This window comes from Miscanthus floridulus, chromosome 8 (genome assembly GCF_019320115.1).
Source record: "Miscanthus floridulus cultivar M001 chromosome 8, ASM1932011v1, whole genome shotgun sequence".
Classification (NCBI taxonomy): domain Eukaryota; kingdom Viridiplantae; phylum Streptophyta; class Magnoliopsida; order Poales; family Poaceae; genus Miscanthus; species Miscanthus floridulus.
In genome coordinates this window covers 114,959,427-114,983,665 of record NC_089587.1, presented here as the reverse complement: position 1 = coordinate 114,983,665, position 24,239 = coordinate 114,959,427, and the positions used below count along the sequence as shown (strand labels likewise).

The following is a 24,239-nucleotide window of genomic DNA, read 5'->3' as shown; positions in this document are numbered from 1 at the left end:
ACTGGTGCCCCAACTACTTTTCAGAAAGCCATGAACACTACTCTGGCACCATTGTTGCGTCGAGGAGTACTGGTCTTCTTTGACGACATCCTTATTTATAGTAAGTCTCTTGAGGAACATCTGGTACATCTCCGGCAAGTCTTGGAGCTATTGCGCCGTGACCAGTGGCAAGTTAAGCTGTCCAAGTGTGTGTTTGCTCAGCTTCAGTTGAAGTATCTTGGGCATGTGATTTTCTAAGCAAGGCATGGCCATGGATCCTAATAAGGTGTAGGCCAGTTCTACACTGGCCAGTGCCCTCATCTGTAAAGGAACTCCGCGGCTTCTTGGGGCTGGCAGGATATTACCGGCACTTTGTTAAGCATTTTGGTGTGATCACTCGTCCGCTGACGGAGTTGCTCAAGAAAGGGGTTCCGTTCGCCTGGTCCACTGTACATGATGTCGCTTTTCATGCTCTCAAACAAGCCCTAACTTCTGCTCTGGTGCTGGTCTTGCTGGATTTTTCCAAGCCGTTCTCCGTGGAGACTGACACGAGTGGGATGGGAATTGACGTTGTGCTTACTCAGGATGGCCACCCACTAGCTTTTCTTAGTAAGTCTCTTTGCCCCCATTCCCAGGGTCTCTCGACATATGAAAAGGAATATCTTGACATTTTGCTGGCGTTGGATCATTGGCGAAGTTACCTGTAGCATGCTAAGTTCCGTATTATCACTGATCAGAAAAGTCTAGTTCAGCTATCTGAGCAATGTTTGCATACCCCTTGGTAACAAAAAGTGTTCACCAAGCTCATTGGACTGTAATACCAGATTGTGTACAGGAAAGGGGATGACAACAAGGCTGCTGATGCTCTGTCCCATATGCACTATTCAGCAGTTTCTGTGGCTCAGCCTCAATGGTTACAAGATGTGGTTGCTTCTTATTAGTCTGATTCTCATGCCCAACAGATCATTGCTAAGTTGGTTGTTGATCCCTCAGCGGTGCCCCGTTTTTCTTATCGGGATGGTCTGTTGCGTTATGATCAGCGAGTCTGGATTGGTCATCAGCCTGATCTGCAGCATCGTATCATCGCTGCTATGCATGACAGTGCCATTGGCGGTCATTTCGGCATTCCTGTTACTTATAGGCGCATTAAGCAGCAGTTCGCCTAGACGGGTCTCAAGTCAGCTGTGCAGGAGTTTGTCCGTTCTTGCTTGACATGCCAGCAAGCCAAGCCGGATCGCTCCCGTTTGCCAAGGCTTCTACAGCCATTACCTGTTCCTGATCGCACCTGGCAGATCATTTCTATGGATTTTATCGAAGGTCTTCCAGTATCGGGGGGGGGGGGGGGGGGGGGGTCAATTGTATCTTGGTGGTAGTGGATACCTTCTCGAAGTACGCCCATTTCATTGGTTTGAAGCATCCCTTCACAGCGGCAACTGTGGCTAAGCTTTTTCTATCTCAAGTGTATAAGCGCATGGGCTGCCCAATGCCATTGTGTCTGACCGTGACCGCATTTTTACCAGTCACTTCTGGAAAGAGCTTTTCAAGTTGGCAGCTGTGGATCTTTGTATGAGCTCTGCGTATCATCCGCAGTCGAACGACCAAACAGAGCGAGTCAACCAGTGCTTAGAAGCCTTCCTCCGGTGTTATGTTCATGCTTGTCCTCGGCAATGGAGTTCTTGGCTTGATGTGGCGGAATTCTGGTATAACACTTCTCTGCATTCTGCTTTGGGGCGTTCGGCATTTGAAGTGCTCTATGGATTTGCTCCCCAGCAGTTTGGCCTGCATGCTGCCAATGACTCACCAATTTCAGACCTGTCTGAGTGGCTCCATGATCGTGAACTCATGACTGATCTGATCAATCAGCATCTCCACCGTGCTAAGCAGCGGATGAGAACCGTTCAGAGCACGAGTTTCAGCCATATGATTGGGTGTTCTTGAAACTACAGCCTTATGTGTAGTCTTTTTTGGCTGACCGTTCTAACCAGAAGGTGGCGTTCAAGTATTTTGGGCCCTTTCGCATCATTGAGCGCATTGGGTCAGTGGCTTACAAGTTGGAGCTTCCGGCCTCCTCTTCCATTCACCCCGTTTTTCATGTTTCACAGCTCAAGAAGGCCGTGGGTGCTCACCATATTGTCGAGAAATTGCTGCCACCATCATCTGTTCGCTGGAGTATTCCTGAGAAAATCCTTCAGCATCGTACAATCATTAAAGGATCATCACCTGTGCAGCAAGGTTTGGTCAAGTGGTCTCAACTGCCTTCTTCTTTGTCTATCTGGGAAGATTTGGAGTATCTTCGTCAATAATTTCCTCGCGCCGCTGTCTAGGGGCATCTAGGCGCGCAAGAGGGAGGGGATGTCAGGATTCCTACTCCTAGGCCGGCGCCGGTTGAGCAGCAGGGCTCGTCGGCTTCGGCTGAAGCAGGATGAAGAATGAAGAGGCCCAAGATAAAGAGTACCAAGGTGTTTGGGCCGGAGTGGGTCACCAAGTGATCCCAGTTAGGAATATGTGTGAGTTTTGCTATCCTATATGTGTGCTGGCCTCTGCCATGGAGGGACATGACTGTTGTAACAGACAACCCTAAACTCAAAACCTGAGATTCATCTACCTTCCTGCCTCTGCTGTTCTCCTCGTCTCTGCTCTGTTCCTCTCACTCCCGTTCCCTTTGCTGCTAACATACAGCAACATGAATCAGTAATCAGTTTCGTCTTAAATCTCTGTCTGAGATTTTTTAGCACGCACTTTGTAAAATTTACAGGCTCGATCGTTTGTTAATTAAATGTGTTTCAAAGCACAGAAGAAGCCTGCAGCTTAAGCATCCACGCCTTCCACCAGTTCGCACACGGCGTGGAACACGGCCCTGACCGGGCGGTGATCGGAGAGCCGGTAGCCACCGCAGCGCTCGTACCGGACCTGCTTCATCCCCTTCCCGCGCCAGAGGATACGGTCGCACCTGCAAATAAACAACAGCAGCAACAGCGTCAGAACAAAACCATCTCGATCACTTGAAAGATCGATTCGCTGAGGATGCATGACCATGCCGGCACGCGGTGCTGCTTGTCGCGGCCGGTGGCGACGCCGTCAGGGCACCAGTAGAACTGGTCGGAGTTGCGGCGGTACTTGTAGGTCGGGGCGAAGGCGACGTAGCCCTCGTGCCAGCGGTCGAACTGACGGCCACTGCAGAGCTCCAGCAGCAGCTCGTCGTTCTCCAGCAGCATGCTCCATTTCCTGGCCCCAACCAGCTGCCGTGCCTCGTCGTCGTCGTCCATGGCGATCCGGTAGTTGAGGTCCCCGAACAACACCACGCGGCTGCACGCGAGTACACGATTCGGTCATCAACGACTGTTTTCCATTGCTGCCTGCTGCCAGTAGATACTTGGTACTAGGTAGAATGTTCAGAGCTCAATCGGGCGACCTACTCATGGCCAAGAATCTTCTTGGGCAGCTCATCCGGTGCTGCCGGCGCGCCGCCGTAGCTGAGGAAGCTGGTCCTGGAGAGGATGTCCACCGCGTCGGCGTTCCGGCGGAGCGCGTCGCCGTCCTTGCCGCCTGAGGCCAGGTGGCAGCAGACGAAGCAGAAGCTTGTGCCGTGGAGCAAGAACCGGACGGACACCGCGCCCTGCGTAGCGTAGCGCACGTACGCCGTGTCATCCGCATGCTTCTTCTGGTGTACCGTGCGTCCGTGCGTGCGTGCGACTCTGCTTCTATATATCTTACCTTGTTGCCGAGCCGGCCGAGGACGCCGGTGCCGACGCTGGAGACGGCAGGGTGGCGGACGTGCCGGCGGAGGCTGCTCCTCGTCCAGACCGACACGAAGATGCCGACCATCTGCTTGCTCACGAGGCACCTGAACACGCCGCCCTGTCCTTGATCATGCATTGCTGCAACTCCATCTCCATGCCTCCTGTTGTTCAATGCGTCACCGATGAGCAGGTTCCACTTCATGGCTGCCCGCCTCTGTTTGGGGCCAAGCACGGTCCTCGCGTTCAGTGGCACCACCTCCTGGAACCTGCTTCGTGCAAACGTTGCGACTGATGATTCTTTCTTAATCTTACTGCACCAACCTGATCAGTGACCACGCTGATAAATTAAGAGTTGACAAATCGGTTGGCAAAGTGGACGAGTACCCAAGAACATAGATGTCGTACGAGTCGGTCTTGGTGTCCAGCCAATCCTCCAAGTCCAGATCATCCGGCGGCGCCACGCCGCCAACGTTCCATGTACCAGCAAACACCCTGCAGCAGTGCAGCGCCAGCAGGTCATGGACAAACTCGTATGCCGATTGCAGTTGGCGCGACAAAAGCTCAATTCAACGCAAGGTGTTCCAATGGGCGCTCACCTGTACTTGACGGTCTCGCTCTGCCCACCTAGCATGCTGCTCTTCTGCAACTCCACGCCTGAGAATTCGGAGACGAACTGATGACCCAATACCCTGCTCGCCGCCGATCTTGGACAGGTCATCTGGAACAGAGCAACGACGACGATGAGTTCATGTCACTGAGACACAAGCACGAGGAGAACGTAAGCAAGGGGATGGAAATGGAAGAGTGCTGACTTGTGCAAGCCTTGGGCACTCCCCCATAATGCAGCACCTACAAGGAAGAGAGCAGCTGCAGTAATGGCTGATTGGTGCCTCTTTCAGTAGGGACTACGCAGCATCGAAGAATTAATGAGAGGGCATGACCAAGAAAGAGGTAGCAGAGAAGGTTCAGGTATATGCACAAGTCTTGGAAGATATATAGGTGAGGCAAGTTGGATCCAGGGACAAATCTAGCACTATAACAATGGGCAGTAGCCAGTTGGCCACTAGATATGATGCTGACATATATATAGGAGCACGAGATACATGTCAAGCATTTCGTTTCAAAAAAGAAAAAAGAGATACATGTCAAGCATCCACATATTTGGTCAGGAGCTGTCCAAGTCTCCGTGCCAGCAGGTCTACTCAACAAACCTATACCTAGAAATCTGCCGCTTATTATTATTATTTCTTCCAAAAAAAAGATATGCAGCTTTTCCTTTACCTGTAAAAGCATTAACCAGATGTTTTCACATCTCTATGTTGCCTTTCTCAAAAATGTAATTTTCATATCTATGCATGCAGAGAAATAAATACAGTACCTATCGAACTAACTATACTCTTTATATGAGCCTCCAAGTTGTTAATAATCATGACATTTTCGCAAAAATGCACCCACACATCAATTTGGTAGATCGTAATCAGATCACCATTAACAATAATAGGTTTTGGTTTATTCCTTTCTGTTAAAAGCATCCGGCAATTAATTTGATAGACTCTAATCGTAATTAAAACGTGGAGACACGATACAAAGGTAAAACATGATTAATGTAGTATTATGTTATAATATGAACAATAAGAGAGAGCAATGATAAGCAATTTTGATTACATATAGACCTCATATTCATTCTTGAATTTTTAACACCTATGTCTCTCGCAATTACTAGATTGTGCAAGAGCATGGGTTAATAGACTAGTTATTCTTAATGATGACAAGAGTTTAATGAATTAGCGGCACAATGTGTTTCATTTTTGTGGGAATTTATAGAACGTATGTTTTTAGCGCGGCTACTGACGATTAACGTGAAAGCTCCAAAGTTGTGTCTAATTAATAATAGTAAGATTTAATATAGCATCCTACCGTCTGGTAATGAAAGATGTAAAGTACAATGCAAACTGAAACGACTTCCATTTCAATATACTCCCTTGAGTTCTACTCCCTCCATCCTTAAATGACTGTCGTTTTTTGTTTTCGTGTCGTAACTTTGACTGAATTTATAGAAAATATGTGCAAAATTTGTATCTCCAAATAAATTTATTACCAGAATAGATTCAACGATCTATCTAATGATATTACCATAAATATTAATATTTTTTAATATATATTTAGTCAAAATTGTTTATCAGAAATAAAAAACGACAGTTATTTAGGGACAGATGGAGTACGAGTCTTGTTATTTTGGACATGGTTGAGGTCAAATTTTTAGAATTTTTATTATCAGTAACTTTTAAAATATTTGGTTGTTTGAAGATATTAAGACATCATGTAATAAATTAGTAATTAGAAATTTGTTTTAGTCTATGCTAAGTTTTGGAGACAGCGTCATATTATTGTCCAGAACAAGAATTATATAACAGGAGTGAGTAACTATTTGTATTCAATAATGGAGCCACCGGTAAAAAAAAAGGAGAGAGCCTAAATTAATATCTAGGGCCATGAACATTGCTGCCCCGAACATTCTGATTGGAATGTCATCGTAACATTTTTCATGGTTTGGCCGGGGTAGGAAGGACCATCAATCAGCTCTAATTTGGATAATGACTGGGAGAAGGATGAAGCGACGAAGCTACATTGAGCAACTAGCTAGGATAAAACGTTTTGTTATTGTTGTCTGTTTGGGTTGCTACCTTTATTATGCCAATGCAACCAACAAACCTGCAACTTGTGCTTCAGTTTCGCCAGAATCCGGTTGACTCCTGTGCCCGTATTCACGTAGATGCTAAATCTCATATCATAAGAGTCATATATAGCTACAGAAATATATGAAGGCCTAACCGCTGCTTTTTGCTGGTGTTGACAGTATTTCCATGACTGAATATTTGACCCTTCCGTGTCCTGCTTTGTTTTACAGATAACATACAGGTGCCGCTGGTCTGGTTCAGACGCCCTCTCAGATTACTGTTCGCCAAAACAGCCGAACAGTGTTTTTCTCTCACAATAAAATAACCGGAACAGTGTTTTTCAGCCAAGTTTCAGTCCAGCGAACAGGGCCACACATGGGGCCAAATTCCAAGCTACGCCAGATGTCACGTTGCTCAACCTGGCAGTAAGAGTAGGGTACTAATTATTATTCTGATATTAGGCTTATAACTCGGCTCAGTGCCGATTCTAGCACACCTAACGATGATAGACAGCAAAGATGACGTATTCTCTGCAATAGGAATTAGGATCCATGTGGCAGCAGACGCGCGGCCATGCCCACCAGGATCCAGGACACATCTCCAAGGCACGTCCCATGTCCAGCACGCACTGGGTTGCGTGGTCTTTTGGAGATGGCATGCGGTGGACCTAGTGGCGTGGCGTGGGACGGTGGCGCAGGGCCCATAAGGCACAGGTGGCGGTCAGGGCTTTAACATGGCCCTAACTTACCATCAGCAATGCAACAGAGTGATCACAGCTCACCTAATATAAGATCCTGTCTGGTACCTGTATACTGATACCGATGTTTCGGTTTGTTGCAAAGCTACTTTTATCGGAATGGAAACCTCTAGCACCTAATGCCGGGAGTGTGATCGATCGTGGCGGTCCCAATGCATGCAAGCTCCAAACTGTTCCTTCAAGCAGCACTAGCGTTCATTCATGTGGTACCTAACATAAGGGGGACCTTGGAGCAAACCATGCGTACACCAGTGCTGTTGGCCCATGCACCGTGTGTAACCCTGCAATGGGCTGCGCCATCGTTGTCACCTCCTTTCCCAGGACCATGATGGGTATATACTGGGTAGGGCATAGGCATTAGGCAGCACTCAGCTCACTGATCTGGTTATATATGTGCATGACGAGAGCAGCAGAGTGTCACACGTGTCCTCTTTGGGTACACAACACAAGGAGGTCGGAGGTCCCCATCCATGTGTGGGGCTCACTACGTCAGATATGATTTCCAGGGGTGGCTACAGTACATTTATAGGGGCGGTTTGGCCAGCCGCTCCTACCATACCGTCTCTACAAATCATGTATTTGTAGGGGCGGTTCCCAGACCGCCCCTACAAATCGATTTGTAGGGGCGTCTGGTGTTATCAGCCGCCCCTACAAATCGATTTATAGGGGCGGTTGGTACTGTAGCCGCCCCTACAAATCGATTTATAGGGGCGGTCTGGGAACACCAGCCGCCCCTACAAATCGATTTGTAGGGGCGGCTACAGTACCAACCGCCCCTACAAATCATTTTTCCGCCAAAAAAAATTTAAATTTACAATTAAAATTCGACCAGAACATATATTTTTCATGCACAACTCCATCATGACTTATCTGTGTCTGAACTTGTACATGTAGGATGGGTGTTGGTCAGGCTTGATAAGCAAATCTGAGACAAGTTTTCAGATGCTTTGCGAAGACTAAAAATGAATATAGTCAAGTACTCAACTAGATCTAATAGCTACACATCAAGAAAAAATAATACTATGAGCTCTTATTCTTCTCCAGACACACCTGCTACCCGACCACAGACAGCTCTATCGACATTATAGATTTGAAACGCCTTGGAAACTTCCTTCTCATTCTCAATCGCATCAGCTATCTGCAAATTAGAAATGTGAGAAATGTAACATTACAGATACTATAGAGGAGAAATGTAACAAGTTGGGAACAACATCATCAAGCATGAATATAACCTAAAGAGGAGAAAAGTGAATGGTGCTGTACCCCTGAAACACTGATCAAGTCACTGGAAGAGAGAGAAGATCCAAATAAGCGAGCTGCACTCTGCAACAAACCAAAAGAATATAACCTAACTGATATGCTTATTGTAAGGAATTATGAAAACCAAAAAAACTGCAGTGAAAGTAAGAAGAATACCAATAGTGTCCAAAATTGATCCAATTTTGCCCGAACGACTCTCTCTAAAACTTGATACATATTTCCTGTTAAAAAAAAGTAGATCAATACTAATATTGATTCGTCTATCAGAGAATCCTGGATAAGCACAACTTGTTTGCAGTACATATTGTTTTCCAAGCAGTTACTAAGAATAGAATTGATGTCTGTGAAGTTCTTCAGGTTGACAAGCACAAGCATCAAAAGCAATTGGACAATTCGCCAATATTCAAGTATTCTTGGTTATCCAGGACTATGAGAATGAGACACAACACAAGGCCAAAGAAACTAGTCGAGTAGGCTAGGAGACAAAAAGCACTCAACAGAAAACTTAGGGAAAATTAACCCACAGCATGTAGGCACTAAACATAATGTTTTGAACTGCTTTTTTATGTAGCTTAAATACAGAAAAGAGAAAGTTTGGCATTCTCTATGATACAAACTGATTTATGAAATCATGGAACAGATTATGAAACTTTTTTATCCAGTACATATTGATTTAAATTCATTCACCTGGATAGAGATACAAGAGAAATAGAAAAGGTTGTGTTAGCTCTTACTACAAAAGGCCGATGAAATCATGGAACAGATTATGAAACTTTAAGTAACACAGAAACAGCAACATACATGCTCATCAGGTACTTGGGCAATCTCCAAAAGCTGCATAAATATCATAAAATGAATGAGTATCATCTTATTCTAGAATACCAGAATGAACAAGTAAGCATAATTGTCTATCATAAATACAAAGTTCTAACTTTCGAGTACTTTTGAGTACCTAGAATAAATACAATTTTCTGTGCTGATTAAGGATACAATTTTCAATTCAAAGCATATGGCAATAGTAAGTAGTAACACAGGAAATAAATTATGCAAATTTGATCATTCTATTTAGATACTGATGTCGACAATAGCACCCAAGTTGTCTGAGTTTGCAACGAAGACATACTCCTTGCCCTGATATAGGATTGGGAAACAGATTAGCAAAACAACAAGATAAATGCTCAGTTAAAGCTATCAGTGTACTACTGTACTATTGTGGTTTCATTTATTAGTCCATAAAAAGGTTCTGGAAGTTGCATAGTTACTTCAGTATATATTTCTCAGGAAGAAAAGAGAAACAGCCTCAATATTCAATTGCCTCAGAAACAAGCTTGTCTTTTATTTTGCCACAACTTGCACTCTCTTTACATAGAAAGCATTGAAGGGCCTCAAACAGTGAAATATGATTTATGAATCATGCACAAAAATAGTACATTGTAAAGGAATATAACTTATTTTCCTTTTCATGAAGTAACCCTTCGTAATGTAGAAGACTATAGCAATTAATATTTAACTGCAATCTAAAGCTAAAAAGATTTAATATCTGGAAACCATAGTACAAAATCAGTTTTCAGATCACTTATGCTTGCCAACTACAGAGGAGTTTCACCAAATCTTTCTTTAGTTTGCAATTCATGAAGGTGAAGCACTTGAATATTCTGAATGGTTAAGGTTTATAATCATGTATGTATACATCGATGTCACTCCATCCATCAATTATTTAACAAGACAAGAGTTTCACAGTATATTTTTTTAGTTCGCAATTGATCACAGGAAGACAAGATACCCTGCAAAATCAAAGCGCAGCGGCCATGCCAGCCAGCCCCAGTAGGCTTCCCTCCCTCTACAACGGACCTGGGCAAACCCAATCCTAACCCTAAAACTAACTAATACACCGGGGCTGCAGCCAAATAGAAACAGGACCAGACGGATCTGAGGTGCAGTTAAACTCGACCAAAGAAATTTGGCAATCAGTCAAACGGAATTCTAGCAAACCCCCAAAAGAACCAACTTTCTTAAGCATGCCCCATTAATTCCACGGATCCGTAATTCCTGGGCCCAATACAACAGCCATGGTGTTCAGTTGAGGTCAGGTCGCCTAACTCGACGAACCCTAACCAGTCGAGCCCCAATACAAGGAGGAAGAGGAAGCTGGAGGAGGAGATTCCTTACCTCGGTGGGCACGGAGCTGCTGAGGAATTGCCTTGCCAGAAAGCACCGCTTCTGCTCTAGGGGCTGCCGGAGCCGGAGCGAGCGGGCAGCAGACCGGAGCATCGCCGCCGACGCCATAGGCTAGAGTGGGGACGAATGGATGGACGGCCGCATTCGATGGGAACCGCAGGTCTGGATTCAGCTAGTTATGCGCCTCGTGGCGCGACGGGGAGGGGGCGCGAGGGGGGAGAGGCGTGGAGGAAGAGGAGGGCGGCTGCGGGGTCCGCTGGCCCGCTCGGGCCAGCCGCCGTCGCCGTGGCCGCTGCTCGCGTCGGGAGGGGGAGAGAGCGTAGAGGAGAGAGAGAGGGGAGGGGAAGAGTCGCCCTGGCCGCTGAAGATATTTTTGGACTGTGTTCTGAATATATAGTCAGAGTCATTTGTAGGGACGGCTGGTGATTGAGGCGCCTCTATAAATAAAAACACTAGGGGCGGCTAGTGAGTGAGCCGCCCCTATAAATTAGACTCATTTGTAGGGGCAGCTGGTGATACCAGTCGCCCCTGCTGTTTCATTTGTAGAGACGACTAGTCTCTGGGCTCCCGAATACATCACTATAGGAGCGACTTCATCACAAGCCGTTTCTAAAAAAAAATTTGTCCCGTTACTACAAACGGTTTTTCACGTAGTGGCTCGAAGTCGATGCACGCCATGATTGATGGGACAGCGTGAGCCGTGACACGTGCTCGTCCTAAGCATGTGCTCCTCAAAAGATCACTTCGATCCATCCGACGGTGTACGTCGTCGTGTTGACCGATCGAGCGATCTAACATCTGCGCAATGCGCTCCGCTAAAGATTTTAGCGTTAAATTCTGATTCCGGACTGATCATATCTCGAAGCCTCCCTTGAACAAAACACTGGAGAGAAGTACAAGAGTACCACGATGACGACGCACTATCTAATACCCGGGTGTTTTAGCATCTGGTAACACTCAAATTATTTTCCTCATGGATCATCTTCCTCCTCTCCTCTTCCTCCTCGGCACAAATACCAAATCACAAGTAATAATTTTTTTCTATGAAAGAATAAAGACAGATCTTGGTGGAGGCGCCGAAGTTGGGAAAGAATAAGGTCGCCGGAGTTGGAGAAGACGTTGGGCGCGGCGGTAGCGGCGGCGCGGGGACGGGCAAGCGCAGCGGCGGCGGCGCGGGGACAGGTAGGCGCAGGCACGGCAGCGATGCGGGCGCGGCGGACGGGCGGTTCTACGGCCAAAAAAAAATTCGTGTGCAACACCCGGTTGCTGTATAGCATTTCTGTTTATTTTATTTCTAAGTTCTTACCGTGTGTACTGCCACTAGATATGCTCTACTCTGCGTTATTTGTTGGATTTGTTGTTTCACAAAATCTTGTTAAGCTGCTTTAAATTGATGGTTATGACTGAAAAAAAACAGTATAATGTGATTCCTCTTGCAAGCAGATGCATCTCACTGCACGTTCACAAAAAAAAAAACACAGTATAGCATACATTAAATTTTGCAGGTTTCAGTTGCTTCTTCTCAGATTCCAGTAGCCCTGCATCACTATGTGAATTAGCCCTTGTTTAGTTCGCGAAATTTGGATTTTGGGGCTACTGTAGCACATTCGTTTTTATTTGGCAAATAGTGTCTAAATATTGACTAATTAGGCTTAAAACGTTCGTCTCGCAATTTCCCACCAAACTGTGCAATTAGTTTTTCTTTTCGTCTACATTTAATGCTCCATGCATGGGCCGCAAACATTCGATGTGACAGGTACTGTAGCAACTTTTTGGATTTTAGGGTCCAACTAAACAAGGGCTTAGTAGCTTGTAATTGACCAGTGACCACACCACTAGCTTCTTCCATATTCACAGAGACATCATAGCATGATTCGCATGTCCGAAAATACATAACAAAACGATGATTAGCTAGAGCAGCATTTTGGTGAAACGCGTAAGCAAAAGATGTGAAGGCATGGTAAGGCTACCCTGACATGACTCCTTGCATACTCCCTCACTCCCACCAAGAATGTCATTTTCACTTTCCAAAGTCAAATATTTTAAATTTTGATCAATTCTGTATAAAAGATTATTAATAGTTATAATGCAAAATTAGTATCAACAGATAAATCACGAAATATATTGACTCAAAACCAAAGGCTGAGGGTAGCTGCAATTACAAAATATATCTGATTGATACTAAACGATGATTACAAAATGTCGACTTCAAACATCCAACCTGGGTCAAGGTCAAGAAGTATCGCTTCTTTAGGTGAGAGTAGTATTTTGAAGTGTATTTTTTAGGACCTTTCTGTAAGAGACTATTGCAATAAATACTGTTTTCACATTTGCAACTGCCCGTATCACAGTATTAATACTACCGCTGTGCATAAAAAAAATACAATTCTAGGTGTATTCTTGGTTAACGTGCTTAAAGTTTGACCAAATATATAGGTAAAGATATTAAGATTTATGACATCGAATAAGTATAAGTATATGAAAATATATCTCACGACAAATCTAATGATATTTATTTGATATTATAAATATTAATATTTTTTAATTATAGTTAGTCAAGCTCAAGATACTTTTACCTTAGTACTATGCTAGAATTGTATGCTTTTGTGGATGGAGGGAGTAGCTACTACTTCTCCCACTTCCTTGTGTTGAATATTTTGACCGCCAAATGATCTCAAATGAAAAAAATAACTACAAAGGTTTTTTTTGTCTTGTCAAGAACTACAACTTTGGTATATGAGGTGTCTTCATCGAATATTGTTTGAAAATTTCGAAGATTTGAATCTCAAAATATAAAAATAACTTAAAGTGAATATTTAAGACTCTAAACAATTTCTAATAAAAAGACTTGTCAACTACAAAGTTATGACTTTGAATAAAAAATTTGTCAACTATAGAGTTGTAGATTGCATCAGCAACTACAAATTTGTTACTGACAATTCAATATTCGAGGTCGTCGGAAATTTTTAAAATTTCAATTTCAAAATCTAGGAACTTCAAACACATATTTAGGACTCTAAACGACTTCTAGTCAAAAACTTGGCTACTACAAAGTTGTAGAACACACTAACTAAAATTGTGGTGTAGACTATGTCAACATCTAAGACCATTCAAAAAAAATTAAATTAAATTTCAAATTCTGAGAAATTAAAATAATTTTTCTAAATAGTTTCAAAACAGAAAATTATTAACTACAGTGTTGTAGATATAATTTTGGAATAATGTCCATCTTCATATGACTTCATATAAAAAAAAGTTTTGAATTATTTTTAATACAACTATTTCTCCAGAGACCGGCTCCTTATGGGTGTCGCCTCTGTTAATCGATTTGTAGATGTGATACCCTTAGAATGTATAATTCTTTGATAGAAAAATTCAACATCTTGAATAGTGGGAGAGGCTATTGTAGGACAAAGATGGCCGTGACATTCTTGGTTTCTAAAAATTCCCTTGAAATTAGTATTGTTGGCCTGACCTCACTCTTCAAGCTCACCGGTCTTGAGCGGTGTGGTGAAATCTTGAATTACCATTTACACTATCATAGTAATTAAGACTACAATAAAAGAAATAAAGTCCTTATTTTACTAAGGAATTTTAATAAAATAAGTATAAAAATTTTAACTTAATATGCATATAAAAGAACTGTTGGAATTAATAAGATAAATTTTTGAAAGTCAAAATTTAGATTTTTTTTGAGAAACAGTCAAAATTTAGATTGATAACGTCATGGGGCATGGGCTGCAACATGAGCCACCATAGTTTAAACTAAGATTTAAACTAGACGCATATTGAACAATCATGAAGTGGCATACAAACGGTGAAAAAATATGTATATTGATTGGAAAAGTAACACACGCAGAGTAACTGATAAATTAATCACAGCTAGATAGATATTATATAAATTAAAGTATCTAGTTAGAAGATGAAGCAAAAGAGAAAGAGCGAAGAAAAAACGATTTTGATTGGTTATATGAGTTATGTACTTAGAGCAAGTATAATAGCAGGTTGTAAGCCGACTAAATGCTGAGCTGGAGGAGAGAGGAGAGGAGAGAGAGGAGAAGCAGGCTGTAAGCTTACAGCCGACTTAGGCACAAGAACCAAGAAAGTCTGTGAGAGAGACAAGTGGGCCATGTATTAACTGTAAAGAGCCAACTACTATATGAGTGGGCTGAGAGAAGGCTACAAAGAACCTTACAGCCAGCAAGCCGGCTGTATTATTAGCCTTGCTCTTATGTCTCTTAAAATTTTACCCCCTGGGTTAATGGTCTAGTAAAAAGCCGAAAAAGCACGTCCCTTGTCATCAGGCAAGGCATGGAGAGGAAGCCAAGGAGGTACGCCTGTAGAATTTGAGCTGTTTCCGTCCTTCTGTCAAATTTTTGTTTTTAATGCAACCCCTTAGATTTACAATGTCTCGATGCCTCATTGGTTAACTGTATTTCAGAGCACACAATATCTGCTCACTTATATATATCTATACACCTTTAGCGTCGGCGAATCTAAGGGGGTTCATCAGGGTCCGCCGACCCCGATGAAACTTATAAAATTCTTTGTAAATTACTGTTCAAACTTACGAAAATTTATATCACATAATAGAGTTGACCCCGATGACCCAACGATGTTTTCGGCTAGATTCGCCTCTATTTAGCGACCTCGCACACGGCGTGGAACACCGCCCTCACTGGCCGGTGGTCAGAGAGCCGGTAGCCGCCGCAGCTCTCGTACCGGGTCTGCATCATCCCATCCCCGCGCCAAAGGATACGGTCGCACCTGCAAATCACAGCAGCAACAGCTAGCGTGTCACTACTGATCGCCCTATCATGGCATGGAGCGATTCGATCGATCGATGTGTGATGTGTCGGGTTCGGGTGTCAGACCATGCCGGCGCGCGGTGCTGCTTCGAATTCCGATGGCGGCCCCTGTCGGCGCCGTCCGCGCACCAGTAGAACTTGTCGGAGTTGCGGTGGTACTTGTAGGTTGGGGCGAAGGTGACGAGGCCCTCGTGCCAGCCGTCGAACCGCCGGCCCTTGGAGAGCTCCAGCAGCAGCTCGTCGTTCTCCAGCAACATGCTCCATTTCCTGGTCCTCACCAGCGTCGTCGTATCCATGGCGATCCGGTAGTTGAGGTCGCCGAGCAACACCACGCGGCTGTGAGGTGACAGCGAACACAGGAATTCCATCAGACGACCTACTCACTCAGACGACCTACTCACTCATGGTTAGTGAGCTGCCGCTTCTGCTTTCTAGAACGCCTAGAATACTAACTCAGACGACCTACTCACTCATGGTGAAGAATCTCCTTGGGCAGGGGCAGCTCCTGCGACGCCTCTGCCTCCGTGCTGCCACGGCCGTGGAACCTTGTCCGCGAGAGGATGCTCCCCGCGTCGGCGTTCCTGAGCAGCACGTCGCCCTCGTCGCTACCGGAGGACAGGTGGCAGCAGACGAAGCAGAAGCTCGTTCCTTGCAGCACGAACCGGACGGTCACCGCCCCCTGTGCGTACGTGCACGGTCATGGATCATGCGAGTTGCCTTGTTTACTACTACATTTCGGCGCGTGTGCATCTGTGTCCGTGCGTACGTACCTTGTTGCCGAGCAGGCCGCGGACGCCGGCACGAACGCAGGAGACGGCGAGGTGGCGGACGTGCCGGCGGAGGGCGCTCCTCGCCCAGACCGAGACGAAGATGCCCACCATCTGCTTGCTCGTGACGCGCCTGAACACATCCTGGTCTTGGTGCCGTGTTGACTGCGCCGCTTCTCTGCTTCCTGACATGGCTCCTCCTCCTTGTCTTCTTCTTCTTCTTCTCGTGTTGTTCAGTGCGTCAGCTATGAGGGAGTTCCACTTCATGGCCGCCGATCTCTTCTTAGGGCCAAGCACGTTCCTCGCATTCAATGGCACGATTTCTTGGAACCTAAAGTACGTTCGTGAACATCATAAACTGTACTGCTACTAGAGCAACGCAACCTGACGACAGCACAGTTCAGAATCAGAAGGATCAGCAATAAGTACCCAAGAACATATATGTCGCAGGATCCTGCCGTGGTGTCCAAGTCCAACCAGTTCTTGAGGTCCAGATCATCTGGCGGCGCAACGCCACCCACATTCCATGTACCAGCAAACACCCTGCATCAGAATCAGATCAGGCCGTGGAAACTTATTTGCCAATTGCATATGACACGAACCCAGTTCATCTTCATCTACGCAAGATGCTTCAAGGGAACGAATCCTCACTTGTACTTGATGGACTCGTTTTGCCCAGGTTGCAGTTGCAGCAGGGTGCTGCTCTTATCCAGGCCTGCAAACTCGGAACTGAGACGATGGTGCAGAAGCTTCGCCACTGCTTGGCAAGACCATCTGGAATAGATGAGAGACGAGTTCATGTCAGTGATGCACAAGTTATCTGAACATATATTTGCATTTCTGCAGAGATAGATGGAACTCATGGAAGACTTGTGCAAGCTCTTGGCTCTTCTCCATGACAACGAAGAAATGTTTGACAGATCACCGACTAGCGGCCTTGGCGCCTCTTTCAGCAAGGACTAGGGAGCATTCAAGGATTAATTGGAGGGGATGAGGTAGCAGGGAAGGTTCAGAGGTGAACAAGTCTGGACAGATACCATATATACATAGGTGGCAAGGAAGGAGAGAACGCTGGCACAATAACAATGTGCAGGAGGCGCTACCACGCTAGATATGATGGTGACAGGAGGAGATACATGATCAGCATCTAGCCACCCACACGTTTAAGTGGAGTCGTCAAAGTCTCTGCATGCACCAGCGTACTTACTGAACAAACCTAGACCTCACAAAAATCAGCACCTTTGTTACCAAAGAAAAACATAATCAGAAGGGCCCAAGGTTACAGCCCCTAGGAGACATCTAGAGGGATGCAACGGTGGAACTGGTTGTGGACGACGGTTCAGGAACAGAATGTATCTGATGTCATGTACCACCTCCGTCCCTTTTTTAACTATCATTTTAAACTTTAACCATATATATATATATATATTAATATTTATGTACATAATTAGTACAATTATATAAATCGTTGAATTTATTTTCATAATTAACTTATTTGGAGATACAAATGTTGTCATTTTCTACAAATCTAGTCCAACTTAAGAAAGCTTAACCAGTACGAATACCATAGCGACGTTTAAAAAAGGACAAAGGGAGTATGCATGTGTACTCCTAAACTAAAAGGGTCAATATATTGCATCGAGTTGACATATTGAACCTCGTGGGCATCTTTAATTGAGTTAAATTATCGTCAATGCCTCAAGCAATTTAGAGATTTGATGGAAAACTAACTCTATCTGATCCCAAAAATTGGATTCTTAGCATAAAAATTGGATCCAAATCCATCCGCAGAGCACGCACCACGCGAGCCAGGCCACGGAGAAACGAGTCTCATTTTCGTTTCCTGGGAGCTTGGCCGGCTGGGTGTGCTTGCACCCCGGGAGCCTGGCCCAGGCCATAGAGCAGGCATCCAAACGGACTTGAGGTGCATCTCGGGAGCCTGGCCCGTCCAAAAGCAGGCATCCAAATAGGCCCTTCGTGCATAAAATCGGTTTTTAGTTTTTACGTAGATTTTATCGTAGAGAATCATAAGAATTAATTCCACACAGGAACATCTTATGAAAGATTCACTTCCCATAAAGAGTCAGGATTAGAAGAAGCTCTATCAAACAAGCCATAATACTCTTTCCTATCTAGATTGTCCCAATCTCTGAAGAATGCCCAAGTTTTTATTATGAACTAGAAGCTAGTTGGCAGTTGTTGAAAGCGATGATATGTTTACTTGCTCCTAGTCTTACTTTTATATTTTTTTTCTTTGGGAACAGGCTAGTCTCACTTTGAAGTACTGAGATGATCATCATAGCAGCACGCATGATTGGCCCAAGAATTACCTGAAACATTGACCAACAAATGAAGAACTGTTGCACACTGCTACTGAAAATGCCCAATAATCAAACTTAAAACTGTTGCTCGATGGATCTGAATCTAATCTTGTGGTGGTAATCTTCTTCACATTGTTGTTCCTGTGTGACTGGACTCTGATGGAGCACACGTCAGATTGGAAGCATCGAGAATTAGCATCTACCAGTCTTGAACAACTGGGTCATCACAAAAGTCGCAAACTTTATTCATCGGCCTAACGATGGTGAGTTTTAGGGTCCATATAGGAATCATGTATGCCGAAAATGTTGACGAGAGTAACGCGTCCATTGAATTCGCGGCTGCAGAACTCGTGAAACATAAACGGACGCAATAGGCCAATAAGTCAATAGGTAACGGCCAACGTTCTAGTCCTAGCAAGTCGGTATTACTTTTTTTTTTTTGTTTCCGAACACACCTTTCATAGATCATAGATTGATCCAGCAAATATGTTGACATTGATGAATTAGCAATAGACGTATCGCTGTCGACGGACACACCACATAACAGTATTTAGCGCCATTAAATCCTAGTATAAGAATACGAGCACCCTTGCTAAATTAAAAAGACTTAATTAAAATCGAGTTTTACTACCAGGAAGTTTGAAGCAATTTGATAAAATACTTGTTTGTATTTCTTAATTGAGACGATAGTATTATATTTTGGTCATTTTTTATAATGGAAGGGGAACAAGGTGCTTCGGTTTTGCTTTGTGTATCCTTTAATTTTTTATAAGGGATCAATTTTTATTTTCCATTGTAATTTTGTTTAGTCCCTGATTAGAAGCACAGATTACAAAGCCAAGACACAAGCTGAGAGAACCACCGATGACCCAAAAAGAGCAACCACAGAGTAACTTATTTGTTAGCCATACCGTGGACATTACACATTCACACCACTCCTTGTGGCTAAGCCGCTCTTCTCCTGAGGGGCCGCCCAACAAAATGGGGACAAAAGGTGACGAGTGAACCGAATCTCACCAAACACAATAATTTCTCTTCAAACTATAGACAACACCATTTACAGCACATCCAGACTCCATGTACCACCATCCAACTTCATATAATATGAGGTTGCCTTGAAGAAGAATGACAGAAGAGGTGGATTGAACACCACCTCTAGCACTTGATTTGGTAATGCCACCAATACAGACGCCAATGGAGCAGAGGCACCAAAAGAGTACACTTACCGAACCAACGGGGCCCATCAACCAACATCAACCATACCCAAGAAGTGTACTTCTTTGCATAGATGAGGATACACTCAATTAAGAAGCTCCAACGACCAAGGAGCTTGCCAAGGGAAGAACTAAGAGTCGAGGCCAAAGCATGGCGAAAGAGCTTGACACCATACTGAAAGGATCAAGATGCCCAAGAAGGGGGGGTGAATTGGGCTAATTCTAATTTTTTTGCAATAATTAAACCCTACGGTTAGCCCAATTAACCCCTTGTGCCTAGAAAGTGTTTCTATTGATCTTAACGCACAAAAGTTTAGCAGCCTATATTCCAATCCTACTCTAGCATGACAATTCTATGAATCTAAATGACAAGAATTAAATTGCTCAAAGTAAATGCTCAAAGTAAAGAGAGAAGGAGGAACGCGGTGATGTTTTGCCGATGTATCGGAGAGTCGCCACTCCCCACTATTCCTCGTTGGAGCACCCACGCAAAGGGTGTAGCTCCCCCTTGATCCGCGCAAGGATCAAGTGCTCTCTATGGGTTGATTCTTCGACACTCCGTCGCGGTCAATCACCCACAACCGCTCACAACTTGAGTTGGGTCGTCCACAAGCTCCGCCGGATGATCACCAAGCTCCCAATCACCACCAAGCTGTCTAAGTGATGGCGATCACCAAGAGTAACAAACGTGAACTCTCACTTGACCACGACAAGCCTAATGAGAAGGGTGGATGTACACTTTGCTACTCTTGATCTCACTAATGAGGGCTTTCTTTGGGATTCTCAAATCTCAATCACCTCACTAGGACCTTGCTCTTCTTAGCACTCACAAAGGTATTTTTCAGCAGTTGAAATGAGCAAAAGTACCCCCACATACGAATGGAGGAAGTATTTATAACCATGGCTGAAAAACGAACCGTTATGTGCCTCTGCGGGGTGACCGGACGCTCTGGTCAGTTCACCCCGAACTCCAGTGATCAAGTGGTGACCGGCCGGTCATCACTGACCGGACGCGTCCGATCATGATTTTTCCTCTCTGGAACCTTACTAGAGTCGACCGAACGCTGGCCCTCAGCGTCCGGTCACTCACCTCTCAGTGTTCGGTCACTTCCAAAAGACTTCACCTTGATCAAATGAACTGACCGGACTCTACGCCAACGTTCGGTCACACCGAAGCCAGCGTCTGGTCAGTATTTGACCCTCCATTCACTTTCAACTCTCGATCATACGTGAATGAAGTTTGCTCCAATGGATCTAAGGGCTTTTTAGGAGCTACCTAGTGCTAGGTTTAGTAAGTGTGCACCACACCTAACCCACTAGACTCATCTAGGTCAAGCTACCTGTCCATACCCCCCTTAATAGTATGGCCAAAGGAAAAACAAAGTCCTAAACTACTCTAAGTGTCTCTTCAACTCCAATCAACACTTAGAACTAGTCCATCCTTAACCTTGTCGTCCATCCTTTGAAAACCAAAATGATTTCCATCGTAGGGGTATGACCACCATGATAGCCCAATCGATCTCCATTACCGTGACCTAACTTAATTGCCTCTGCAAAACACACGTTAGTCACAGATCACGTATTGTCATTAATCATCGAAACCCAACTAGGGGCCTAGATGCTTTCAATCTCTCCTTTTTTGGTGATTGATGACAATACCACCTCGAGTATGTGAAAGAGTTGAGGTTTTTAACATGCTTGGTTCATATAAGCTTTTGTCAATAAGAACAAAAGAATTAGGCAAGCTTATATGACCCAAGCTAACATGATGTACTCAAAAGATATGAAATAAGCATGAGTACAAGTAATAAAGCTCGTTTGCATCGGAGTAAAAACACGGAAGCAAAGCAAATGAGCATAGCACAAGTGATATGACATATAAATAATTCAAAGTAGAGAGCACACATGTCATATATCATGATCACGTAGATATCACTATCACAAAAATATAGTTTGATGCATAAAAGTAAACACACGAATTCATAACAGTGTATCACACATAAAAACCAAATATGATAGAATACTAAGCTCCTCCTAAGTCGCTCCCCCTAAGTCTAACATACTCGATCCCTCTCCCCCTTTGGCATCAAACACCAAAACCTAAGGGTCGGTCGGCAGGGCTACAGCGGATGAGTCAGGCGCTGAGGTACGAGGAGCGAGCTAGAACTGTGTGTCATCATCATCTGAACCAGAGCTCTGAGCAGTCTGACCCTCTGTAGCTAGAAGCGATGCTGAAGCGGTCTAGGTTGGGTCAGGGACTGGAGCGGCCATAGACTATGCAGGAATCACTGAAGCAGGCGGCTCTGATGATGCAACAGAAGAAGGGAGCGTCTCTGTAGTCCCGGTAATAGGTGCAACTATAGAAGGACATGAGACATGCAAATATGGTGGAGTAGGTTGCCCTGTCAACTCACTAAAAGTCGCTCCAAGACTCCTGGAGACTGAGGTATCTAGCACTAGCAGCGATGAAGTCTGAGCCGGTGTGAAGCCCGTCTGAAGAGATGTGAACTGCGGGGCTAACATCGGTGAGGCAAACCACTAGGACACCTGCTCTGTAGGTGAAGCAAACTGTGCTGGTGGCTGTCCCTGACTCTAAAGCCCACTAGGCTGTAAAGTTGGAGTCATAGAAATGGTGGCGGTTAGACAAAGCTGGGGTGAAGGCTGTGGCGGTGGAACCCCAATAGCTGTCACAACATGCTGCATAAACCCAAGTAGCTGCTGCTACATGAGAAGCTGCTACCGATGCATGGCCTGCTGCTGCTGCTGTATGGCCTACTGCTGCTGCTGAAACTCATCATGCTGAGTCTAAAACTATGCAAAAGTAGCAGCTGCCTCATCCGCTCAAGTATGGCAAGTAGAGCGGGGTCTGTCTACGGTGCAGGTGGAGCTGAACTGGAGCTACCGGCCTCATGGTCATGTTGACGTGGAGGCATATGAGGGATATCACGGTAGTCCTCATCTGAGCTATCGCTGGGGTCACTCTCGACCATCCCCTCCTGCTGAGCATCAAGCTCCTCCTCCTCTATAGCTGTTATGCCCCTGATAGTATCATCCTGCTGGGCTGCAGTCTTTGGCACCTCTAGACGACAGTGCGGCTGGCTAGGTGCACTCGATGTACTATGGCGGATCATCTGAGTCAGGTTGTATGCAGGGAACTCTGTAGTAGCACCACTGTACTCTGCTAGCATCTCAGGTAGTCTCATTGTAACCGCCCTATGAATAAGAAATGTGATCTAGTGAGCATAGGGCAACTGACGGTGACCTCTGAACCCCTCAGCAATAGTATCCTCCATCTCTGATAGAAGAAGATCTCAAATGTCAAACATAGTCTGTTGCATCAGAGAGTTTATAAGTCATAACTGAATACGAGTCAAGCCCTCATGATACCCCATCCTCGGAATCAGGGTCCTCCTCATAATAGCATCCAACACTCTAGCTGTAGGAGCGAGATCACTTGGAGTCCTGCTCGACCCCTCACCAAAAGGCTCTTTGAAGCAGTGGTGGACTAGATTTGTAGGAGGTACCAAACCGCCATGAGGGCATCTGGGAGACGCTATCTGTCCATAGCAAACATCATGTAGCCGGATGGGCTACTCTTGAAGCCTGAGAATCTCTCTGACCCTAGTGCTCGCCGGCCTGTAATCTCTGCCTCTGAATGCAAAGTGTATAAATCTATGATGCGGGTCAATCCAGAGTGTAGCATAGAACTGATGGACCCAAGATGGAACATATAATCATATCTGTCCAAGTAAATCTATCAGCCCTGGTAGATATGCTAGGTAGGGGCGAATATGCTCTCCAACTGCTGCTATAATGGACTCAATGTTACATACCCTCTGTGACCTAAATAGTGCCCCACTGTTAAGATATGCATTATAGAAGTCTTCCTGCAGTGGTGTGTAGAAGCCCTCTGAAGCACGCTCATCCCGCCTCGATGGAAACCACTGCTCAAAGTCCACAAATCTGAGCTGCTAAACCTACTTGGCCGTGACGGCCCTCCAATCTAGATGAGTCACTAGCGGCGGACCCTGTGGTCTAGGAGGCGGACGAGAACCCCTCCGCTGTGTCTCTGACCTCGGTGTGATTGGAGCACGGGTACAACCAGAGTGGCGAAGCTGTGGCTGAGGTGCCTGCTCTGTCTCCTCGGCCTGCTCTCCCTCCTGAGTCTGCTCTGCTGGCTGTGGTTCCTGCTGTGACTCCCCCTAAGGCTGACTCTCATCAATAGCCATACGCCGTCCTCCAACCATGATAGTCCCAGCTGGACCACCATGACGGCGCTCAACCTACTCTAGTGCAACCCTCGTAGATGGAGAGAGCTAATCTGTGATCTGGACTCCACTCCTAGCACCTCCTGCCTCTGAATGCTCTATTGCTACTACAACTACAGCTGCTCTAGCTGTATCTACATTTGGATACTTCCGCTTCTTTGTAGCAAGCTTCTTCGTTGCCTTGCCTTTTGGATTAGCAGGCAAGCGAGGCAGACGCCTCGGATCCTCATCACCTGGACCACCTTCGGCGTTCTTAACACGAGCCATCT

General features: G+C 45.2%; 1 protein-coding gene, 1 long non-coding RNA gene and 1 pseudogene across 8 annotated transcripts; all 3 read right to left on the bottom strand.

The window, feature by feature from the left end:
• Positions 1-2,590: 2,590 nt before the first annotated feature.
• Positions 2,591-4,757, bottom strand: LOC136473315 (type IV inositol polyphosphate 5-phosphatase 9-like). 5 transcript variants are annotated; one of them, XR_010762574.1, is made up of 8 exons: positions 4,532-4,757; positions 4,316-4,437; positions 4,104-4,211; positions 3,694-3,985; positions 3,396-3,595; positions 3,013-3,285; positions 2,719-2,929; positions 2,591-2,644 (listed from the first exon to the last, which is right to left on the bottom strand). XR_010762574.1 is itself a non-coding variant. In XM_066470983.1 (7 exons), exons 1-7 carry the CDS (start codon positions 4,556-4,558, stop codon positions 2,788-2,790), a joined length of 1,080 nt encoding a protein of 359 aa, XP_066327080.1. In that variant the 5' UTR covers positions 4,559-4,757; the 3' UTR covers positions 2,665-2,787. The 5 variants fall into 5 exon arrangements, 4 of the variants coding, with proteins under 4 accessions (XP_066327080.1, XP_066327076.1, XP_066327079.1 ...); XM_066470983.1 differs by lacking the exon at positions 2,591-2,644 and having other exon boundaries at positions 2,665-2,929; positions 3,097-3,285; XM_066470979.1 differs by lacking the exon at positions 2,591-2,644 and having other exon boundaries at positions 2,666-2,929.
• A 3,207-nt stretch (positions 4,758-7,964) lies between these two features.
• LOC136473314 (uncharacterized) lies at positions 7,965-10,957 on the bottom strand. 3 transcript variants are annotated; one of them, XR_010762572.1, is made up of 5 exons: positions 10,584-10,957; positions 9,216-9,545; positions 8,571-8,635; positions 8,418-8,477; positions 7,965-8,292 (listed from the first exon to the last, which is right to left on the bottom strand). It is a non-coding gene; the product is annotated as an uncharacterized lncRNA (long non-coding RNA). The 3 variants fall into 3 exon arrangements; XR_010762573.1 differs by having other exon boundaries at positions 9,149-10,957; XR_010762571.1 differs by having other exon boundaries at positions 9,216-10,957.
• A 4,036-nt stretch (positions 10,958-14,993) lies between these two features.
• LOC136473313 (type IV inositol polyphosphate 5-phosphatase 9-like) lies at positions 14,994-17,064 on the bottom strand (annotated as a pseudogene).
• Between the last annotated feature and the right edge of the window lie 7,175 nt (positions 17,065-24,239).

Coding starts and splice junctions, on each gene's coding strand:
- LOC136473315 (XM_066470979.1), bottom strand. CDS start 4,558: ATGGGGGAGTGCCCAAGGCTTGCACAA. Junction 3,986..4,103: donor TACGACATCTATGTTCTTGG/GTACTCGTCCAC, acceptor TGCACGAAGCAG/GTTCCAGGAGGTGGTGCCAC. Junction 3,286..3,395: donor AAGAAGATTCTTGGCCATGA/GTAGGTCGCCCG, acceptor ACTCGCGTGCAG/CCGCGTGGTGTTGTTCGGGG.